Source organism: Balearica regulorum, chromosome Z, assembly GCF_011004875.1.
Source record: "Balearica regulorum gibbericeps isolate bBalReg1 chromosome Z, bBalReg1.pri, whole genome shotgun sequence".
Lineage (NCBI taxonomy): Eukaryota > Metazoa > Chordata > Aves > Gruiformes > Gruidae > Balearica > Balearica regulorum.
Genome location: NC_046220.1, coordinates 87479388 through 87498963, shown reverse-complemented (window position 1 = coordinate 87498963; position 19576 = coordinate 87479388). Strand labels below are relative to the sequence as shown.

General features: G+C 44.8%; 1 protein-coding gene across 1 annotated transcript; it reads right to left on the bottom strand.

Moving 5' to 3' along the window:
- Positions 1–7383: 7383 nt before the first annotated feature.
- On the bottom strand, positions 7384–14632 carry SEC11C (SEC11 homolog C, signal peptidase complex subunit). Its single transcript, XM_075739643.1, has 6 exons — positions 14419–14632; positions 12881–12990; positions 11497–11646; positions 9310–9429; positions 8019–8076; positions 7384–7602 (listed from the first exon to the last, which is right to left on the bottom strand). Exons 1-6 carry the CDS (start codon positions 14458–14460, stop codon positions 7549–7551), a joined length of 534 nt encoding a protein of 177 aa, XP_075595758.1. The 5' UTR covers positions 14461–14632; the 3' UTR covers positions 7384–7548.
- Positions 14633–19576: the final 4944 nt, after the last annotated feature.

Genomic DNA, 19576 nt, shown 5'->3' with positions numbered 1-19576 from the left:
AGCAATGCTGCTCGCTCACGGCCTTACGGGAATTAGATACGTTAATTATATGAACTAACCGAATCTCTTCAATAAATACTCTTGCTCTTGTGGCTTGACACCACCCACAAACCCCCCCCCAGGCCCTTCATGGCTTTTGTTGAGCAGGAGAAAATGTATGATTTGCTCTTTGAACGGGCAGTCCATCCGCCCTCCTTGGCCCACGTGAGTGTGACAGGAGCCGGTCTCTGCCCACAGCTTCCCCGGCGAGAGCTGGGGTGCCCGGCACCGTCCCAGACCCCACCGCTCCCCACGGGGACCCTCTGCTCGCCACAGCTGATGGCTCTTGGGAGCAGGTTGGGCCGTGAAGACAGCAGCCACTCCTTGACACGTTTGTTATACCGTGATCACTGGGAACTGTGACTTTTCATGGGCGGGATGATTGTCTGCACACTGTGGCTCATGTCCCCTGTGACTCCAGGGATGTACTTGGCCCGGGCTGGCAGTTGCGCTTTTCATCGTCTGCCTTTCCCTGCTAGCACCTTCGGACCGATGGGGCGTGAATTCACGCGTCATGTACCCTGGCAAGTCTCTCGGGGGGCTGCAGCTAGAACTGGGGTGCAAACAGCTCAGCAGAGGGAAACCTGACTGGAAAAAGAACTCAGCACTGAAGCAGAATAACCCGATCCTTAATAAATAGAACCTAAAATCTATTCAAAACTAAGCCAAACCACTGCAAAGATGCTGAAATATTCCAATACGTAGAAAGTGTCAAGAGCGGCAAATTTGACACAGTGGTGGCTGAGAACGCCACCGGCATACGTACCATTGCTAAACCAGGGGAAACAGCAACTGCAACAAACCTGCAACCAGCAAACGAGCCACTGCACTATTAGCATTTCTTTATTTACTTGTTCATAAGGATAAAAAAGGTAATATGGAATTATTCTAATTCTTGTTTTTAGTAACCTTTTCAGAAAAATAATAATTTGATAATATACTGGACCCACCACAACAGAAAAGGATCCAGGTACAATAAATGCACATTATCACATGTGAGTGACTCATTCATTTGAGACAACCTTTCTTTCTTAAAGAGGAAACCCAACAACATAAATTTGTGTTTGAACATCAAGAAACTGCTCTCTTCATTTTAAAATACCTTTCTACTTTTCGTACATCCCATGACAAAGTGAGCTATTGTTGGGCTCCATGGCAGGAAAACATTAAGGGGTTTTAAATGATATTACTATGATAACACTCTTTAATTTGCATCCTTTACATTTTAAACAACTGTGATTGTTCTATCAACAAGGCAGATTTTATGGAAATAAAAAGGGATAAAAGAAAAATGGTGTGCCTTTCATAATTTTCTTTGTAGTGATCCTGACGTTAGAGACAGCTATAATATATGTACAGAACAAACAGTGGTTTAAGCATATCACCGATGTAATAACAGGGCAGGAGTACTGAGGAATACTCTGTAAATGTTGAAGATGCTGAATAGACTAATCTCCAGCTCTCCCGATGTCTAGTCAGGGCAGGCATTCTGCAAATAACCTGAAAATTGACTCTCTGCAGTAACAGTTCCCTGAAGAACTGAAGACATTTTTCAGAAAAGAGCTCCACAACTTTACAGAAGCTGAACAATATGAAATAATAAACATTTATTTAATAAGGCACAGTTTAAGATATTTGATACTGTTTGTGCTGCATTTTAGGAAGTCCGAGACCTGGACAGTTGGAGCTTAACTAAAGTGATTACTTATCACACATTTAGTGTACGTCAGTGTTCTGCATTAGCCATCGCCTGTGTTGGTTTTGTGATTTTTGTAGTGGAGGGGTTCAATATTTTGAGAATTCAAATGGGAAGCATTTATGTTCCCGAATTCTCAGGAACTGTTGCTGGCCGGACAGAGGCAGTCCCAGCTGAGCCTTCCCGGAGAAGCCAAAATGCTTCAAGCGACACTGCTGCGCTCGTGGTCCCAGGGAGCGCAGGGCGATGGGGATGTGAACTGCAGGCACAGAGCTTGTGCTCACACAGTGGTTCAGGCTGGAAGGGCCCTCCAAAGGTCATCTGCTCCAGTCCCCTGCCATGGGCAGGGACCCCCTCCACTAGCCCAGGTTGCCCAAAGCCCCATCCAACCTGGCCTTGAACACTGCCAGGGAGCCAGGGGCAGCCACAGCTTCTCTGGGCACCCTGTGCCAGGGCCTCAGCACCCTCAGCGTAAAACACTTCTTCCTTCCATCCAATCTAAACCTGCCCTACTGCAGTTTAAAACCATTGTTGCCCCTTGTCCTGTCACTACAGGCCCTGGCGAAAAGTCTCTCTACGTTTTCCTTATAAGCTCTCTTTATGTGTTGAAAGGCTGCAACAAGGTCTCCCCGCAGCCTTCTCTTCTCCAGGCTGAACAACCCCAACTCTCTCAGCCTGTCTCCATAGCAGAGGTGCTCCAGCCCTCGCAGCATCTCCGTGGCCTCCTCTGGACTCGCTCCAACAGCTCCATGTGCTTCTTGTCCTGGGGACCCCAGAGCTGGACGCAGCACTGCAGGGGGGTCTCACCAGAGCGGAGCAGAGGGACAGAATCCCCTCCCTCGACCTGCTGCTCACGCTGCTGGACACGCAGCTCAGGACACGGGTGGCTTTCTGGGCTGCATGTGCACATTGCCGGCTCGTGTCGGTATCTTCAGCGCCCTGGTGCACCGGGTATTCCCTGGGCTCGCTCAGCCCCTCGGACAACATGCCCCAGGCTTGGGCCGGCAGTGTGAACTCCTGCGAGCTGCCAGGATGGTTGGAGGAGGGTTGACACAGCCACGTGCAATACCTGCACTTTCTCCCGCTTTTTCCCTCCAATTCTGAGCGCTCATCGGAATGGGCTCTGTCAGGCTTGGGTGGCAGGGGCTGCCTCTCGCCTGGGTGGGAGCATCGCCCACAACCCCAGCAGCCGCGGCTCCTACCGCAGGGACTGCCCCTGCTGCCGTCCTCCCCGGAGCCCGCCAGGAGCGGCCTGTCCCTGCGGACACGGGCAGGGCTGTGTGTCTGGGTGGTGGCCGATACCCAGCACGGTTCCGTGGCTCCAGAGCATTGGCAAACCGTGAGGCTGTCAGGTGGCCCCAGGCTCCTGTCACAAGAAGTAAAGCAGGAAAACAGCACGGGACCCAGCGGCCGGCAGAAAGCTCATCGGCCCTTGGGAGCAGGGAGCCCCCGGCCACGGCCAGGTACCCAACACAGCCCCTGCTGCGCTGCGGCCGCGGGAGCGCTGAGCTGGCCGGGAAGGTGAGCCACGGCTTCGGGCATCCCTGGGGCAGAGTCACTGCGTGTCCTTCCCAGAGAACAACAAAAACCCCCAGTGGCTTCCCCCTCCTCCTCCTCGCTTGCACCCCAGCACGCAGCGGAAACGCAGCCGCTGTGTCCCAGGGGACGCGCAGAGGGCTGGTGCACCAGCACCTCGCTCCCCCATGCCCAGGCCTTCTTGCAGTCAGGTTTTTCACATATACCTTTCATTTTGGTTCTAGCAAACGTGGCCCTTGGCACTAGACATGGATGTCCTAATGTGATTGCAAAGGAAACAAAGCTTTGTCCACAGCTGCTTTATTTGTAAAACTCAAATGCAGACAGAGGTTCATATTTCAAACAACTTCAAAATTCAGGCGATGGTCAAATCCACGTCAGATTTCCATAAACTTACATATAGACAGAGGCTATATATAGCCTAGGTATATATAGTTTCTGCCGATGGCATGTTTGCACACAAATGATAGAGAGGCAGAGTTGGTTCTATATACAAAAGCGATGTACTGGAGCATAAATGATGACAGAAGAGATGGAATATACTTCTTTAAACCAAGCTGTGCAGCAGAGAAACATATTGAATTTTTGTCATGTGGGTGGCTTACGTTGTGTTTGCTTTTGGCCCCCAAGATGTTCAAAGAAACATTGATAAAATCCACGCACGCAGAGGAAAATGTCCTTTTCATCACCATTGCTCACTATCTTGATTAAACATAGAGAGAAATGACTTGCTAACGAGGCTTAAACTGGAGCTCGCTCTCGTTACTCCACGTACTCATTTTGTCTCCACCAACGCAGGTGGCAGTTGGAGTGAACGTCCGGCAGCCAGGACTCAGACACCTCCAGCGCTGCCCTGCCAGAAGCGCTGCGAGGAGCAGACGGGCAGCCAGCGAGCAGCGCAGGGGCTGCCCCGCGCACCCCCAGCCTTTGTGACCCCAACCTCAAACACCAGAGCGCTGAGAAGAGAGAAGCGGAGGAGAGCAAACAAAGCCAACCTCCGGCCCTGCCAGCGCAGCGGGGCTTGCGGCCGCGGGGACCGGCCCCTGCCTCACGCCGAGGCTCTGCGCTGGCTCCAGCCCAGGGGTCCCCCCGATGCCCACGGCCCCCTCCCGCACATGCTGCAGCCCGCACAGCTCTGGGTGTGCTGGGGCAGGTTTTAGCCAAGCTGCGGAAAGGCAGCCAACTGGAAAGAAAAACCAGCTTCAAACAAAGTCTGAGCTTCTCCTACTCCTAACTGCTTAGTTAAAAACATACTGCGTGTGCCTGCAGCACTTCGATCTTCCTTAAAAAAAAATAAAATCCAAAGGCCTTGCTAGGTTGGAGGCATTTGCTTTAAAACGCTCTTTTCTTTTCTCCAGTGACCCAACTCATGGTATCTCACACCAACAGCCAAGCCAGACGTCCTTCCCAGGGGGTACTGATGTCTAAGCAGCACGCGAGCTGAGGTGAACCAGCTACCAGTTTCAGGGATCAATGGAGCACTCTGCCTCTGGTTAGTAAGTCCGTAGATCCACCAGTTATATACACGTGATCTGTCCTGACTTCAAAGGGAAGCTGCAGCCTAGAAACAGAGCAGGCAATTGAAGAAAGAAGTTGTATTTGTAGAAAAAGGGAAAGTACCTTGATGCATCAAATACGTAGAATCTTAACCCACTTTTCTTTTTATTGGTCCACCCCATCTATAACCTGCCAAAACACATGCATGAGCGCAGTTTGTCCCTCGCTTTTGCCACGCCTTCCCTCCCTGACTTTGACTCTAAGGAACTAAGCAGCGCTGTCTAACTGGATCATCAGCAATGGTTCGCCTAAAGTAGCTCAGACCATCATGGGAACGAAAGCCAAGAACGGAATGGAGAGCAGCCCAGTCCAGCTGGGCGAGCACTCTCTCAGGCAGCTTGAACATAGCCACCAGTTAGCAAACTAATGCATTTCTTCCTGGAAAAGGTAAGCTTGCTAGTGACCAACAGAAATACTGTGAGGATTTTTTTTTTTTAAAGACTGTTATGAGATTCTTAAACCTGAAGGGGGGGGTGGTTAATATAAAAATGTCTTTTCTTCTACATAAGAATAGCTGTACCATGTTTTATTGTTTTTACAATGTTTTTAGCCTGGTTTAGTGTTCAATCATCTGCACAGTCAATTGTGGTGGGTTTGGTTTTTTGGTTGGTTTGGTGGGAGTTTTTTTGATGTTCAGATGGAATTGTCTCTTGCCTTGTCACCGGGCACACTGAGAAGAGTCTGGCTCCATCTTCTTTATACCCTTCCCATGCAGGCAGGAACTTTTCATATTGATAGAAGATTTACCATTACAGCATCTGGTTCTACTAGCTGAAAACAAAGCTATTGTTTATCACAAAAGAGAAAGTAGATTACCTACATGGCTGAACAAGTTATTGTATGTGGCTGACCAAAGCTGCTTTGGTGGATGCAGTTAGCAGACCTGAAGGCATCCAGCTAAGACCAGGAAGATAAACTGGGCCCGCACCATCATCCAACATTTGACTAAGAGAGTCACTTTTCACTGACAACCATATTTTACTCCTGTGTGCAAGTCAATTCTGCAGGTTCAGATTTATCAAGAAGAGTTAGAACAAGGCACAGGATATCACACCCAAGAAGCACCACCTTTTTTTCTGAGCATGAACCCACATATTTAGATGTTATCCTCGTGTCACTTCACTAATCCGTTTCCTCAACACAAGAGTAAATTCCCAAAATAATGTGTCAAATGTGTCATTTGGGTTATGTCAAAAAGCCCGCTCTCCAAGTTAGAGCTGACTGTGATTGCACTGGGGTAGGTGGATAGGAATAAATTCTGATTTCAGTAATACTAGGGAGGGAGAGAAATCTTACTACACATACACTGTCTCCAAAAATTATGTTTTCTTAACTGTGATGGTACACTTCTGGGAAGACTGCATTAAGGATACCTAAATTATTCTGACATGCCGTTTATTATACTCAATTTTATTTCTACACAATTTGACACAAAATAAGTCATTTTTATAATAGTTTGTCATGAAGACTGCTTAGTAGGACACAAAAGAAGTAATATTACTTGGAAAAAGTCAGCAGTTATCTGCCTTTCAGCACTAGCAGTTACAATAGAAGAGGTACCATTATTGTATAATCGTATATTTTTGTAGAGGTAAGGGATTACAGAAGAAACAAAACTCCATAGGAAAAAAGCGTCATGCTGTTCCTTACCAAAGCTACAAAAACAAAGCAAGCGAGGAAAACAAGTTCTACTTTGTTGAAGGTACAACACTGATATTTGAAGCCAAGAAGAGAAAAATCCAGAATTTCACATAATTCAGTTATCAGGCAAGTTTTAAAATGAAAAATCAATTTTATGTTTAACACTATTCAGGTATCATATGATAAAAGAGAACAATACATTCTCAAAACCGGAATATGAGTTATCTCTTACCCTTATTGGCAATATTCCTTACGTACGCTACTGTGCTATTCAATTCAGTAATTTACAAGTGTTAAACCCCCACAAAATCTTCTTGTTAGGTTTGTTTTACAGCTAGGAACATAAAGGCAGAGCGGTTAACAGCTTGAATTCTAGAAACATACAGTCCCTAAAAATCAGGCCGCTCAAAATCAGGCCATTAGGGTTTTTTTGTCCCTACACCACAAAGGAGCAAGTTTCAAATTCAGAGAAAAAGGTCCGAGTTTCCATTTCTTAGTTCTTAATCAGAATGAAAGACCCTTTCTTGTCTATTTTTGTCAGATCACATCTAGACAACTTTCTTCAGGCACAAGTCTGACTAAACTCCTACAACTCACTACCTGTTCCAACCCATATGCTGTGTCCTTACAAGTACCGATAAAAACAGCACGTATGGTTGTGAAAAGAGAGGGTGCTGACAGAGATTAAAAATAATCAAGGAAAAAAACAAAACAAAAAGAGAACAAACAGGAGGGAGAAAGTGGGTTCAGATGCAGTACCACTTAAGAAAAACAACACAGCTTGCCAAGGAGTGCCTAAAGCTGCTTTAGCACATGACAGTCGGTGTCTTCCAAACAAGCAAAAGGCTAACTGAAAGCAGCATCTATTTAAGACAGTAAATATGCCATTGCATAATTAACCAACAGTCAAAAGCTTTACTCATTAGTTGTACAGTTTATTTAGTCAAGACAAAAGTTTGCACAGTTTTGTAACTGTATACTGAAATGAAAAAATCTGAAATATATTAGGTTTTTTCCCCCCTGTATATTTAACTTTGTACTTTGTTCTTGGAAGAGTGACCTTCTTTTTTTTCTTTTTTTTAGGATTCGCGTTTCAGCAGTACATACGCTCCCATTACTGCCAGAAGAGCATACTGCAAAAGAAAATAGAGAATAAAGACTGATTATAATTTCTCTTCATAGAAGCTCCGAAGTTACAAATTGTTCAAAGTGTGCCCTCTCCAACATTACACGTTCTAGATGAGTACACAGAGTTGTGTTCCTATAGAATTACAGGAATATTTTAATGAGATCATAAACACGCATCACAACTGTATACGCTTAACTTACAAAATTCCTGTAAATTAGATGTTTTCAAATGATTACAAATACTAAGTTCTACTGGGTAACAGACAAGCTAAAATAAGCAAGAAAATACAGCTTATTTCACATTAGGTACCAAACCACAGGAACAAATTTATTGATGTATTCTTATATGCAAGATTCTTGCTACCTTTACTTGCTATTTCATAGTTTTAAATAAAAGTATGCAAAATGTCCGTATACGTACCTTAAATTTTGGATAGTCATTCATTATTATAGTTACCATACCAACATAAGGCAAAAATCTGTAATTGACAAAACAGATGAATATAAAATTAACCCTCAAATATCAAATGGAAATGTTTCAATGTTACTCAGTCTTGAATATTTTAGATAATGGATTTCAGAGAAAAAAAACAGATAGACAGCAAGAGCTTTAAAGACAATATGTACTTAATGAAAATTTGTGAGCAAGATCTATCAGATTTCCCTCTCCTCCCATGTTTCATCTTACTGCAGGTTATTTGCAGCATTAAAAATACACAGAGATCCCAGAAATGGCAAGTAAATATCAGTGTAACGACGGGTACCCACAAAAGCCTAACATCCTACAACACAGGGGAATCAGCTTTTCAGGGTGTCCTGTGGTTCTGCAGCTATAAAAGCCATGTAATCTAACACAGAAAGGGTTTCAAACTAATAGGGAAAATATTTAAAATTAGCATTTAACCTCATCTACCAGCATTAAAGGGTTAGAGGGGCACTTGTTCTTTTTTATTTAACTGGAAGGCAGGAAAAAAATCTAAAAAAAAAAAAAAAATCAAGCAAGTAAATATTCTTGCAGAAAGGCATTTTGTACTGTTATGTAAGTTAACCCTATATTTATGAGGACATAAGGAACTCTTAAATTAGGCAAGAAAATACACAACTACTTAGCGTGATACAAGAAGTCCTACCTGCCGCTGGGTTTGGCCTATGACATTAATCTTAGCCTACTGAACAAAGCAGAACTCAGACCAAACTCCTCACGGCATCACTAACTCTCACAGCCCAAAAATACTCTGCCACAGACTCTAAGCAAAAGCATTTCAAATAACAGCGTAAAACAATCATATCAATTTTTTCCTTAAATAAAAATTTAATCAAGTTATTTGAGAACAAACTTAGATTTCATCTTGACTTGGGGAAGGGTACAAAGTCAAAAGCTCAAACCTTGCATAGAATTCCTGCAGAACGTGGAAATAATTTCCTAGTAATTTCTAGCAATTACAAAGATAAGTTGGTTAATTTTCTATTTACTGGTGAATTATTTGCTAAATGTGCTGTTTTTCCAAAAAATTAATTCCCACTCTCCACATCAGCAAGAGGACTTCAGAAAGCAACTTTTCCAGGTAAAGTAGGTTTTTTTTAAGTATTATTTTATTTAAGAAATTAAAACCCCACCATACCAGATCTAGTTTGTACCAACAGCAGAACTGATTTAAATTCTAAATTTTCTATTTTAATTATGAAGAACATAGACATTTTGCATTACTTACCCTCTTGCTCTTCCAACAACATCTTTCTTCTCTAACCAGTTCTGACCTTCTTTGTACAAGCCTCTATCATCAACTTCATTATTATCACCTTTAGTCAGAAATTTGATGTTCCCATTTTCTCTAGAAGGCAATGAGGTAATACACTAAATACCACTTAATTTAAAATCCTCAATTAATATCTACAAAGCACAATGAAGATGAAAAGCGCTACAAGATTAGATAACAATGTTTACTTCCAGTCCTGCTTATTTAACAAACACCATTAAATCATTAATGTTACAGACTTTACTGACACAGTCAATAGATTTTAACAAGAAATGTTTTTTAAAACACTCTAGATTGTCATTTGATGTAAGCAATTACACAATGGATGTGAAAGGGAAATTGTCCATCCAAAGCAGGCGCTAAGCTTCCTCAACAAAAGCAGCACGTGCCTATCTAGGGAAAAAAACCCCAAACCCCAACCCTCTGCATTTTCAACAGAACAGAAATTTAACTCTGAAATACTGAATAATACTCTACTAAGAGGTGGGGGGTTCTGTTTGGTTGGTTTTTTATAAGTTGTGGACTATAAGATCCTGTGAAGTCATCACACATTAGAGAATGAATTTAACTGAATTCAAATCACAATTTCAGATGACTTAGACCCTAAAAATCTTCTCTTAGGAAAGAAAGTGAGATAAGAAAATTCCCCTCAAGCATTGTGTTAAGATCTATACAGTTGTTTAACTCTTGGTAATCATATTTATGTCAAAATAAAGTTTTGTCCTTCTTTTGATGGAAGTCAGTATTGAAGATCCTCTAAAGTAGCTGCAAATTTGCATCACATTCAGTGTTTTGTCACAAATGCTGCAACGCAGTTTTAGGTCACTCGTTACTTGCTAAACAATCTAGTGAGTTCCAGGCAAACCCTCACTTACGTTTGATATTTATTCACGTGGCAAATAAAAAAACCCCCAAACACGTAAGCAATCTTTAAATAACATCAAGCGGACAAAACATGATGGGGGGTTTTAGGGGACTGTTGGAGACTGTTGGCCACGCAGAAGGCCCAGTCCTTCCTGTAGGAATCAAAGTTTAAAACCCTGAACACGCCCAAATCGCAACCTTTCCCCACCGTTTCAGATTAACGGTGTCTCTTACGCTACGTTTTGAACATGATATGCTTTAACCTCTGCTGTTAGGACACCTGCCCTGTTTCGCTCCCTTTCAAACATTAGGCATATGTGCAGGTGATGCATGCAAGACTTTGGTTCGACACTCCCATTTAAATAAAGTTATTAAGTTTACAGCCTTCCAAGTGATTTTGCTCAAGAAGCTGCTAATTGCAAGTAATGATATCAAGAAACAAGGAGGTTTTATGAAGACAAATTAGGTATAAAAAAAAAGAGGTAGTTCTTGGACATACGTATTTGTTTCAAAAATGTGTTGAAGAACAGATATTACTCAAAAGGTAAACACCTTCAGTTCATGGCCAGGACCTCCTGAGGAGCAAACGTGTCAATGCTTGCCACCTCCAGGTCAGCTTTTCGCTACGCAGAATTAGAAACAGGATTGCCTCTCTTTTGTTTGAGAAGGAACTGTTTATCATACCAGGCATATGCAATAAAGGTAAACCCAAGTAATCTACCTGCTGCTTTTCAGCATGAATTGTTGTTGGCATTGTGACTAACAGACACAAAAAGAGCAAGAATCTCTTCTTTCTTTCTGAGTCAAATCTCTGTTTTGTGGAAAACTTCAGTTAGCGAACACCACATACTTGTCAAACTTCATCTATACTTCTGATTCTGAATCTTCACCTTCTTTCAGAGATTTGCTTTTAGCAGTAGCTATTTCTCATAACCAAAATCCCAATTCTAAACCAGTCAGTACAGAAGCGGACTCGGCTCCCAAACATATTGCTACTGCTGGCAAAAGTGACAGGTACAGCCTGTGTTACTGGACTCCTCCTTGGCATAGGTTTACCTACTTCGAGCCTGAGCAACTTTGCTGAGGGACAAGTCAGGGTCTCAAGAAGCGTGCCACAGGATGTGGGACAAAAGCGGATCACATCCTACAGATGAGTTTTATCTTAGAGCATATCCTCAACTTGCTTTTTTCATAAAATACTACCAAATTAAAATGTAAGTGAAAGTCACGGTGAAGGAAACTATATTTAGAAACAAGGAAAATGCCAAGTTGTATTACTTTTCATGTATTTTGATTACTCTGTGAACTATTGGAATGTCTCTGCCTTCAACTTTAAAAACAACTATTTCACCAGCTCTGATTGGGTCATCATGGAAATTCGTTAAGAACAACAGGTCTCCCCTGTGAAAAGCTGGTTCCATGCTGCCACTACAAACAAAAAGAAAGACAGAGTTTATTAGGACTGTAGTAAATGAAAGAACCACCATGAAAGCAAGGAACATGTCATTCTTACAGATAAACTCACAATTTTAACTGAAATCTGCAGCTTCACCCATTCAGTAACATTACACGGACATTTAAGAGAACCCAAACCTCAGTAAGTCCCAAGCTGAGCCAGCCTATAGAACGCTTTGTTACTGCCTCAATGAAAGAAAGCAAGAAGCTGCATAGAAAAGTAACAGTATTGTAGCTACGATAAAGGAACAAAAGGAGCCATTCTGGTTAATAAAACCAATCCATTAGTGAAGAGCCAAAGAATGTTTCACAGTACAACAGGAAGTACTTCTATACATAGAAAGAGTTTACTTAACACGAGCAAGAGTTATGCTTACACCAATGGTTACTGCGAATGATCAGAAAATCCATGCCTTTTTTCAAAGCCAGGCAGAGTATCCTTTGGTAACAACCTTTAAGGTAGGATTCCAGATCCCATCACTAATGACATGAACAGACAATTGCCACTAAAATACTGTTATTCACTGCATATATTCCTAGCTGACACACATTCAGTTTCTGTAAGGCTACATCTTCCATGAACACGTTTCACTTCATGCATTTGATCAGCACTCAGGGATCTGCAGGACTGGCTCTTTATAGACCAGAAGTAAGATACCACTGAGAGAGAAACAACGCACCTATATAATTTACTCATAAAAGGAGTTTTACTGTAATACAATTTTAAAATAAATATACATATGGTAAAAAAAAAAATTAAAAAAGACTTGAAAATGTTCAATGGCTTCAGCAAGTGCCACGCATTTACTTGTTTTCTTCAGGAGACAACAGAAGCTTCACAGGATTACATGTATTTCCATTAAAGCAGAATTAATCTTTTGGAATCCTAACACCTATCCAGGGATTACTATCCCTAGGTAGCAATATATGTAAGTAATCTTGAGTAGTTAATCTATTCATTAAGTGGACAAACCTAGATTTTCAAACGTTTCATGTGTCTACTGTTTCTACAAACTTCTGTGAAAACTAGACTGCAACTATGAAAGCAGCCTTTGCTAAGTGGCCGAAAACAGAAGAAAATAAGTGTTTGAGTACTTCTTTAAGTAGGTGAGAGCTCAAACTCCAAACCTATCCAAGGGGGGTGGGGAGGAGACAAAGGACAAAACAATATTTGGACTTTAACAAAAAAGCCTTTACGCTGACTTACCTGAGCACCACAACAATAGGGCTTTCACTTCCAGTAATGACGATCAGCCCTTTCCATATCATAAGGGCAGACGACACTATCATAGCAAAATTTAAGACTTGGTAATACAGCTATATAAAACAAGAAAATTGTTTTTAAAAGTTACTGCGCTGTATTTAGAAGCGCAACACAGAGTTTCAACCCATATGCAACACTGAATCACAAGCTAGACACGTGGACTTTTATGCTAAAATCATATTCTGACAAAAGCCTCACGGAACAGATTGCCGTATCGGCAAGCCAACCATACAAGCCGTACCGCAGCATAAAGTTTTAATCCGTTGTGTGCCTCGATCCTGGCTTACTACACCTGTGCAATACCCCACTTGTTAGCACTAGAAACTAGTGAACTCACTGGCAAAGACTTCTAAAATATAGGAAGCTATAAGACAAATGATCAAATCTATTTTGATCACACATCCCTGACTCCCACCTGAGCTCCTAAGTATCCAAAACACACATAAGAAATACTATATTATAACATCTTTGTTTAAAAAGAGCAGCTGCGGGGGTAGAAGAGACACAACAGAGGATAACTTCCTGCTGTTGTCAGGCACAAATTTCTTACGTGGAAAATCTTTTATCGATTTGAGTAACAATCTTCCCCCAAATTCTACTGCTTCACCAGCCATTACAGCAGTGGATGTGTCTTCTTCACACTGTATCTTTTTCTTTTTTTCTTAGCAACATACAAAGATACTCTGGTGGAAAACAACCCTGCCCACCTCCACGTATCATGTGGCTTACCTATGCAAAATACGGAACCAGAAATTTCCAGACCGTCATTCTAATTTGAAAATATACATGCTGGGATTTTCAGGTACAGGACCAACCGAACTCAGCATTGGCCAAGCGTCAAAATCTGCTCCGAAGTGGCTGTTTGGGTCCTTTGAAACGACTGACAGGTATTACAAACACTCGAACAAGGAAGGCTCACAGCCTGGAACCCGGGGCTGTCACCAGCCTCGCGTTCTCCTTCCCAGCCGCTCATCTGCGTACTCACGCAGTAAAGGTAAGATAAAGACAGCTATTTCGAACTACGAGAGCCCAAAACCAGCCGCTCGCTTCCAGCCGCGGCACCTCCGGCACGAAGCGCACTACGGGCAGGAACGCGAACGGCCGTCTCCCCGCGGTAAGCCCCGGAGCTCGGCGCCCCCGGGCAGCCGCAGCCTCCCGCCCCCGCTGCTCCCGTGACGGCCGCGGAACGCCAGAGTCGTGCCGCCGGGGAGGCCGGGAGGAGAGCGGGGCTGCGCACAACCCCTCCGGAGGGGGCACGGCCCGGCCGGTGGCGGAGCGGGCCTCTCGCCGGCGGCAGGAGCGCACGACCCGGCTCTCTCAGGAGCCCGGCCGGCTCCCCGAGCTGCGAGCCCCAGCGCCCCGCACGGCTCGGGCCCGCCGGCCCGCCCCGGCCGACTCCGAAGCTCCGAGCGTTCTCCCAGCCCTGGGCCCGCACGCCCCGGCCCGGCCCCCCCCCCCGCCTGGCCGGCCCCGGCCGCTACCTGCCGCTTGTTCATGCGCCGCAGGTCCCCGAAGAGATCCATGGCGGGGCCCCCGGGACGGGCCGCACGCAGCCGGCGGCGGGAAGCTACCGGCGCCCTCCCGGGCGGCTCCTCAAAACGGGGCGCGGCGGAAGACACCCGCACCCCGAGCCCCCGCGCTGACCGCTAGCCGCGACTGCCGCCGACCCGGGGGAAGAGCGGCGCGGGCAGCCCCTGTGCTCCCCGGGAGTTGTAGTCTCCCACGTCCCTCCGCCCCGCTCCCACTCGGTGGGCCTCAGCGGCCACTTGGACTACAACTCCCAGCATGCACCGCCGCAAAGGGCCCTGAAGGCGAGGCCCCTCGCCTCCTGCCCGCGGAGGTGCCCGACCGATTTGCTCTCCGAGGCGGCTCTCCGAGGGGGAGCTGAGACCCCCCGATACGGCGGAATGAGCCAGACTCGTCTGTGGAGCAACACAGCGGCGGCGCCGGCCTCCCGCGCCACATCCTTTGGATCAGGCGGCTACCGGCGAGCTCTCTCCGGGGCCGTCGCTGCGTGTGCGCCGCTCATTGGCGGGCCGAGACGGGGTGGGGCCGTGCCGAGGGGCGGGGCCGTGCTGAGGGGCCTGCGGCACGGTGAGCGCGCGCTGCGCCTGGCCCCGGAGCCGCGCGGCTGTGTGACAGGGGCTCTGCCTCCGAGCGCTCGCCGCCGGGGCACAGCAGCCTGCCTGACGAGCTGCGGGAGGCGTCACCTCGGTGTTTGCCCCGGGGCCTTGAAAAGAGAGGAGCAGCGAGGCCTGGGCGAAGCTGTGCTTTGAGGGGGCGGCGGCCCGGTCCTTTCCGCAGTCCTGGCTGCCGACAGGAACGAGCGTGTGCCGGTCAGGAAATGGCGGGCGGCACCGCGGGGTGCCCCTCCAGCTGTCCGGCACGGCCCTCCCTTCGGCCTGCGGCACACGGCCGCCGCAGAAAGCCTGGTACGGGCTGGGATTGCCCCGCTTGGGGCGGGCGCAGCCACGAGAAGTAATGACTGAGGCGGGGGGATACGCAAGAGCAAACTGCAAGGTGGCTAGGGTGGAAGATTTCTGAATTTTCTTTGATTAATTAAAATTTTAATTAAAAAGATGTGGGACAAAGGTATCTATTCCTTAAGAACGGCATCTGTCCACTGAAATGTCTGACAGTTTCTTGTCCTGCGAAAGGTGTTCTGCAGTTCCCCTGGAGTAGGTTTTTCATCCCATGCTACTTAGATTCTTTCTAAAAATAGAGGTTTTCTCCTTTGTGTGCAGATCTGCTTGCATTTTTAGAAAAAAAAATTAAAAGTGGTGACTGGGACAAAATGATCAGGAAGTAGAATCAGTGTAAAGGAGACGAGCAAATCACATTCTCTTCTAGGTGACTGTTACCCACAGTATCTGGAGCTGCATATTTTTCATGCTGCTTCTATGACTTATTGAATCCTTTTGCAGAGTTTACAGAGGTGTCCGTGTAAGACAGAAAAGGAATGATAAAGGTGATGGTACAGTGAAGCTTTAGGAAAAGTCTGATTATCTGTTGGTTGCCTTCTGCCTGACACAAATGTGAGGGTTGTTACTGCAAGAGGTATTGTAATTCAGGTCTTTGATTTTTCATTTGCTCCTCTAAGAGACTAGCTAACTGCTGATTCTCTTAACTCAGAGTGTCTCACATGTTCTTCTGTTTCAAATGAGTCTCTTCATGACGAATAAACTGTCAGTTGCTTCTGTAATTGTCGTTAGATGCGTACTGTCATTATTTAGAACCCATGCCTATTTATGAGCCTGTAAACCTTTTCAGTGCTAGTTAAATCCTGCTTTTCCATGGCTGACTGCTCCCATAAATCCATTTCCCACATGTCTGATACAACTGGGAACCTATGATCACAAAACTACTGATTAAAATACATAACACATAAGCTACTCATTGTCTAATTACATTTCTCTCCCAGAAAACTGTGTCTTTCAAGCAAACAAAGGCCAAATTCTCATTTATACCGGAAATAATCATACCTGAAGTAAATCTAAAAACCTCATTGAATATATCACTAATTTACACTAGGGTGGCAGAACTGAGTTTAGGCAATTATAAACAGTCTGACAATTAAAACTTTGTTAAATATACTTTGCCATTGGAATGGAATCTTTATGTTGTTTCTTGTGGTTACAGATGTACATTTCACTTTAGCTATTAAAATAATTATATTAATGCAGAGTTTCATGTTTGCCCTAATATAAAAAAAAACCCACAGCAAACCAGCTTTTGTTCCAAAATACTGTGTACCACACCCAAATTCCTTCTGAAGTAGAATAGATTTAAACTTTACTTTGCATTTAATTAGACATTTACATTTAACAGTAAATATCTGACACTTTTCTATTACCCACTTCTAAGCAAGTTTATAACGTTGTTTGCAAGGTTATTTTACACTGGTTGTGATGTTCGAAGTAGTTGGGGTTGGTTAACAATGTCTCCTTCAATAAACTCTTTCAGACTGTTTCTTCTGGTTCAACAGCTGAACGGTGCAGTACTGTGATGCACGATTGTGACCCAGATCTCCAACTGCAAATGTGCTCTGCAGGCCGCAAATATTGCTACTGCAGTATGAAAAATGGACTGGATGGGTACAAGAAGGTATGGCTGATAAAGCTTTGGGCTAGGCTGACGCCTTGCTGTGCTCTCGTGTGGCTGCTGCAACCCAGAATAAGTCACGAGACTTTTGAGGCTGTTGGAGAATTTCGTTGATGCGAAGGAGACCGGAGGACTTAGGATGCGATTGTGGCTTCCTGCAAACATAGCTCTGTACGGTCTCACTGTAGTTAAGAAGTCACAACGTGAATGGCTGAAAATAAATGGATGAATTTGCATCCTAGACTAGAGTTGCAATGCTGCAACACACCGAATGAAGGCAAATGGCTGCGATAGGAGAATGATCTTGGAGTATTATTTGTAGGTAGTGAGTGCTTTAATTCTCAAAACAGGCAGAAAACGATTCTTGCCTTGTGAAGCAGGAATACAGTAATTCTGGAATTGAAAGACAAGCCGTTTCGCAGGGAAATGGCACTATCTGAGAGAAAGTAAATGGCAAAGACTGCTCAGTGTTAGAACAGTTCCTCGCAGTCATTCCTAATGGAGAGAATTGAAAGTGGAAGTTCAGATGATACAATCTGATTTTGTAACAAGTAGAGGGAGAAAGCAGAGCTAGTGTATGGAGAATTTAGAAAAGCATGAAGGCAACTTTGTGTTGAGACCCGGTAGGATTGAAGCTGCTTAGTTATTTGTTCACAGAGATGCTACGTTCTTATGTCCAAGGCACAAACCCACACTTAGTTCTGAGACCGTGGTGTCTTTGCCAGTATCTTTGCCTGTCAATTTGCTATTGATTAGAGTTCCAAAGCTCAGAAAACACTTTTACTCACCCATTTTTCATGGTGAGTCAAGGGAAACATATTAGGAATGTGCTTTATTCCTTTTCCACAAATGCTAGGAATCGCCCACGCTTCTGTTGGTGGCTTTCTTATTTTACCATCTGGATGATATAGATTCTTAAAGGTTACATGTATTTTGAAATCTTCCCATACTCTGGATGTTTGACTTCAATATTTGTACAGTAGATCTTTTGGAGCTCTGCAGCTAGAAAATTATGTTAATATTTTAGTACACAGAAAAATGTACCTCTTGACATTCTGGCTGATTTGCCAGACCTTTGCAAACGTCCAGGAGTCAGTGCTACCTGCATATATGCTATTTGAATTACAGCTCTTTGTTTTCAAAGAGATTGGTCATGGGCAAATAACGAGCAACTTGCACCTGAACTGAAAAATGTAGGTTAATAGGCAAAGCCACAGAAGTCCATTTGCAGCCACTCAGAGTAACGCGCAGAAGAAAGGCAGTAACTGACTTTCCCCAGTGAGCACTCTTCTGTTCCAAATACATTTGGAACTAATCTGCTTCCCGTTCCTGTTGCTCAGCAGGCTGTTAGAGCAGCCAGTAATGCACACAGTGCTGTCCAAAAGCAACAGGATGCCACTTACACCAATACCGCACTCTCTTCTGGATTCTTCTAATACTTGGAGCACTAAGCCGCCCATAGGAGTAGTTGCATCTGAGTGCAAGTAAGTGGAAAGCAGGCTCCTTTGCTCTGAAGGGAGCTTCCGCCCTATCTGCCAAGCTGTAGCGTTGAAAGGGAAAAGATGCGTCAGAGAAGGGATATATTTCAGAGGAAAGGGACTGAAGTATGAATGTCAACAGGCAACTTGGGTATTTGTTGAACACATCTCCTTTGAACCCGTGCTTTGGAAACCACGCTGGCCCATGTGCACGCTGCAGACAATACTGTTCTTCGCCTTCTTGGCCAGCCTCAGTTTGATTTTCTTTCACCACGTCCATAGGCAGGATCAAGATCCTAATACTTCCTCCCATTACCTTCCGTTTGTTGTCAGAGGAACTATGCGGGACCAGGTGTCTCTGTCTTCAGCTCTTGGTACTCCACGTTTTCACCCAACGTTACACACTTGAGCACAGCTGTAGGGGACTCCACACTAGACTCAGCGTCTACTTCAGTTTCTCTGAGAAATCAGTCTCTGAACATTATACCATTCTCTGAGCCCCAAAGCTGAGCTGACAACACGCGCTGGGATCGCCAGCTTACTGGGAATGTAACCCCGACTCAGTTTTCTCCTTCTGCGTGAAATCACGTTTCTGACAGAGACACGAGTGCTAACAGCTCTGCTGTGGCAGCCGGCAGGGAGTCTCAGGTACTTCCTTCCTCCTTGTTCTGTGGTTTACCTGTGGCTTCATTATCTTCAACACTCCAGTCTCAGCCGTTTTCGCACACAATAGCCACTGATGTGCTGAAGGGTTGGGTATTTTTTCTGTGAGTGAAGAACAGCACAGTGGAATATGACCCCAGGTACACACCTTTCCTCTTAAAAGTCATTTTTGAAGTAATTTCAGATGCTTCTGTTAGACTGCGCACCAAGTAGTCTCAGGCAATGCTGTGTGCCTTGCCTTTGAAATCCCATTAAGGTTCCTTAAAATTGGGCACCCAACAGGCACGACTGTCAGAATGTCCTGTCACTGAGGAAATGTAGGCCTTCATGTTTGGGGTTATTAATGGGCCTTTCTGGCTTAAGTCACTTTCCTGAGAGGCTTTTTTTTCAGTCACTG

Excerpts from the sequence above, each read along its gene's own strand:
- SEC11C (XM_075739643.1), bottom strand. The coding sequence starts at position 14,460 with ATGGATCTCTTCGGGGACCTGCGGCGCATGAACAAGCGGCAG. Across the intron at positions 9,430-11,496 it reads GTAATCAAAATACATGAAAA|AGAAAATGGGAACATCAAAT; the intron begins GTAATACAACTT and ends ATTGCCTTCTAG. Across the intron at positions 7,603-8,018 it reads ATGACTATCCAAAATTTAAG|TATGCTCTTCTGGCAGTAAT; the intron begins GTACGTATACGG and ends TTTCTTTTGCAG.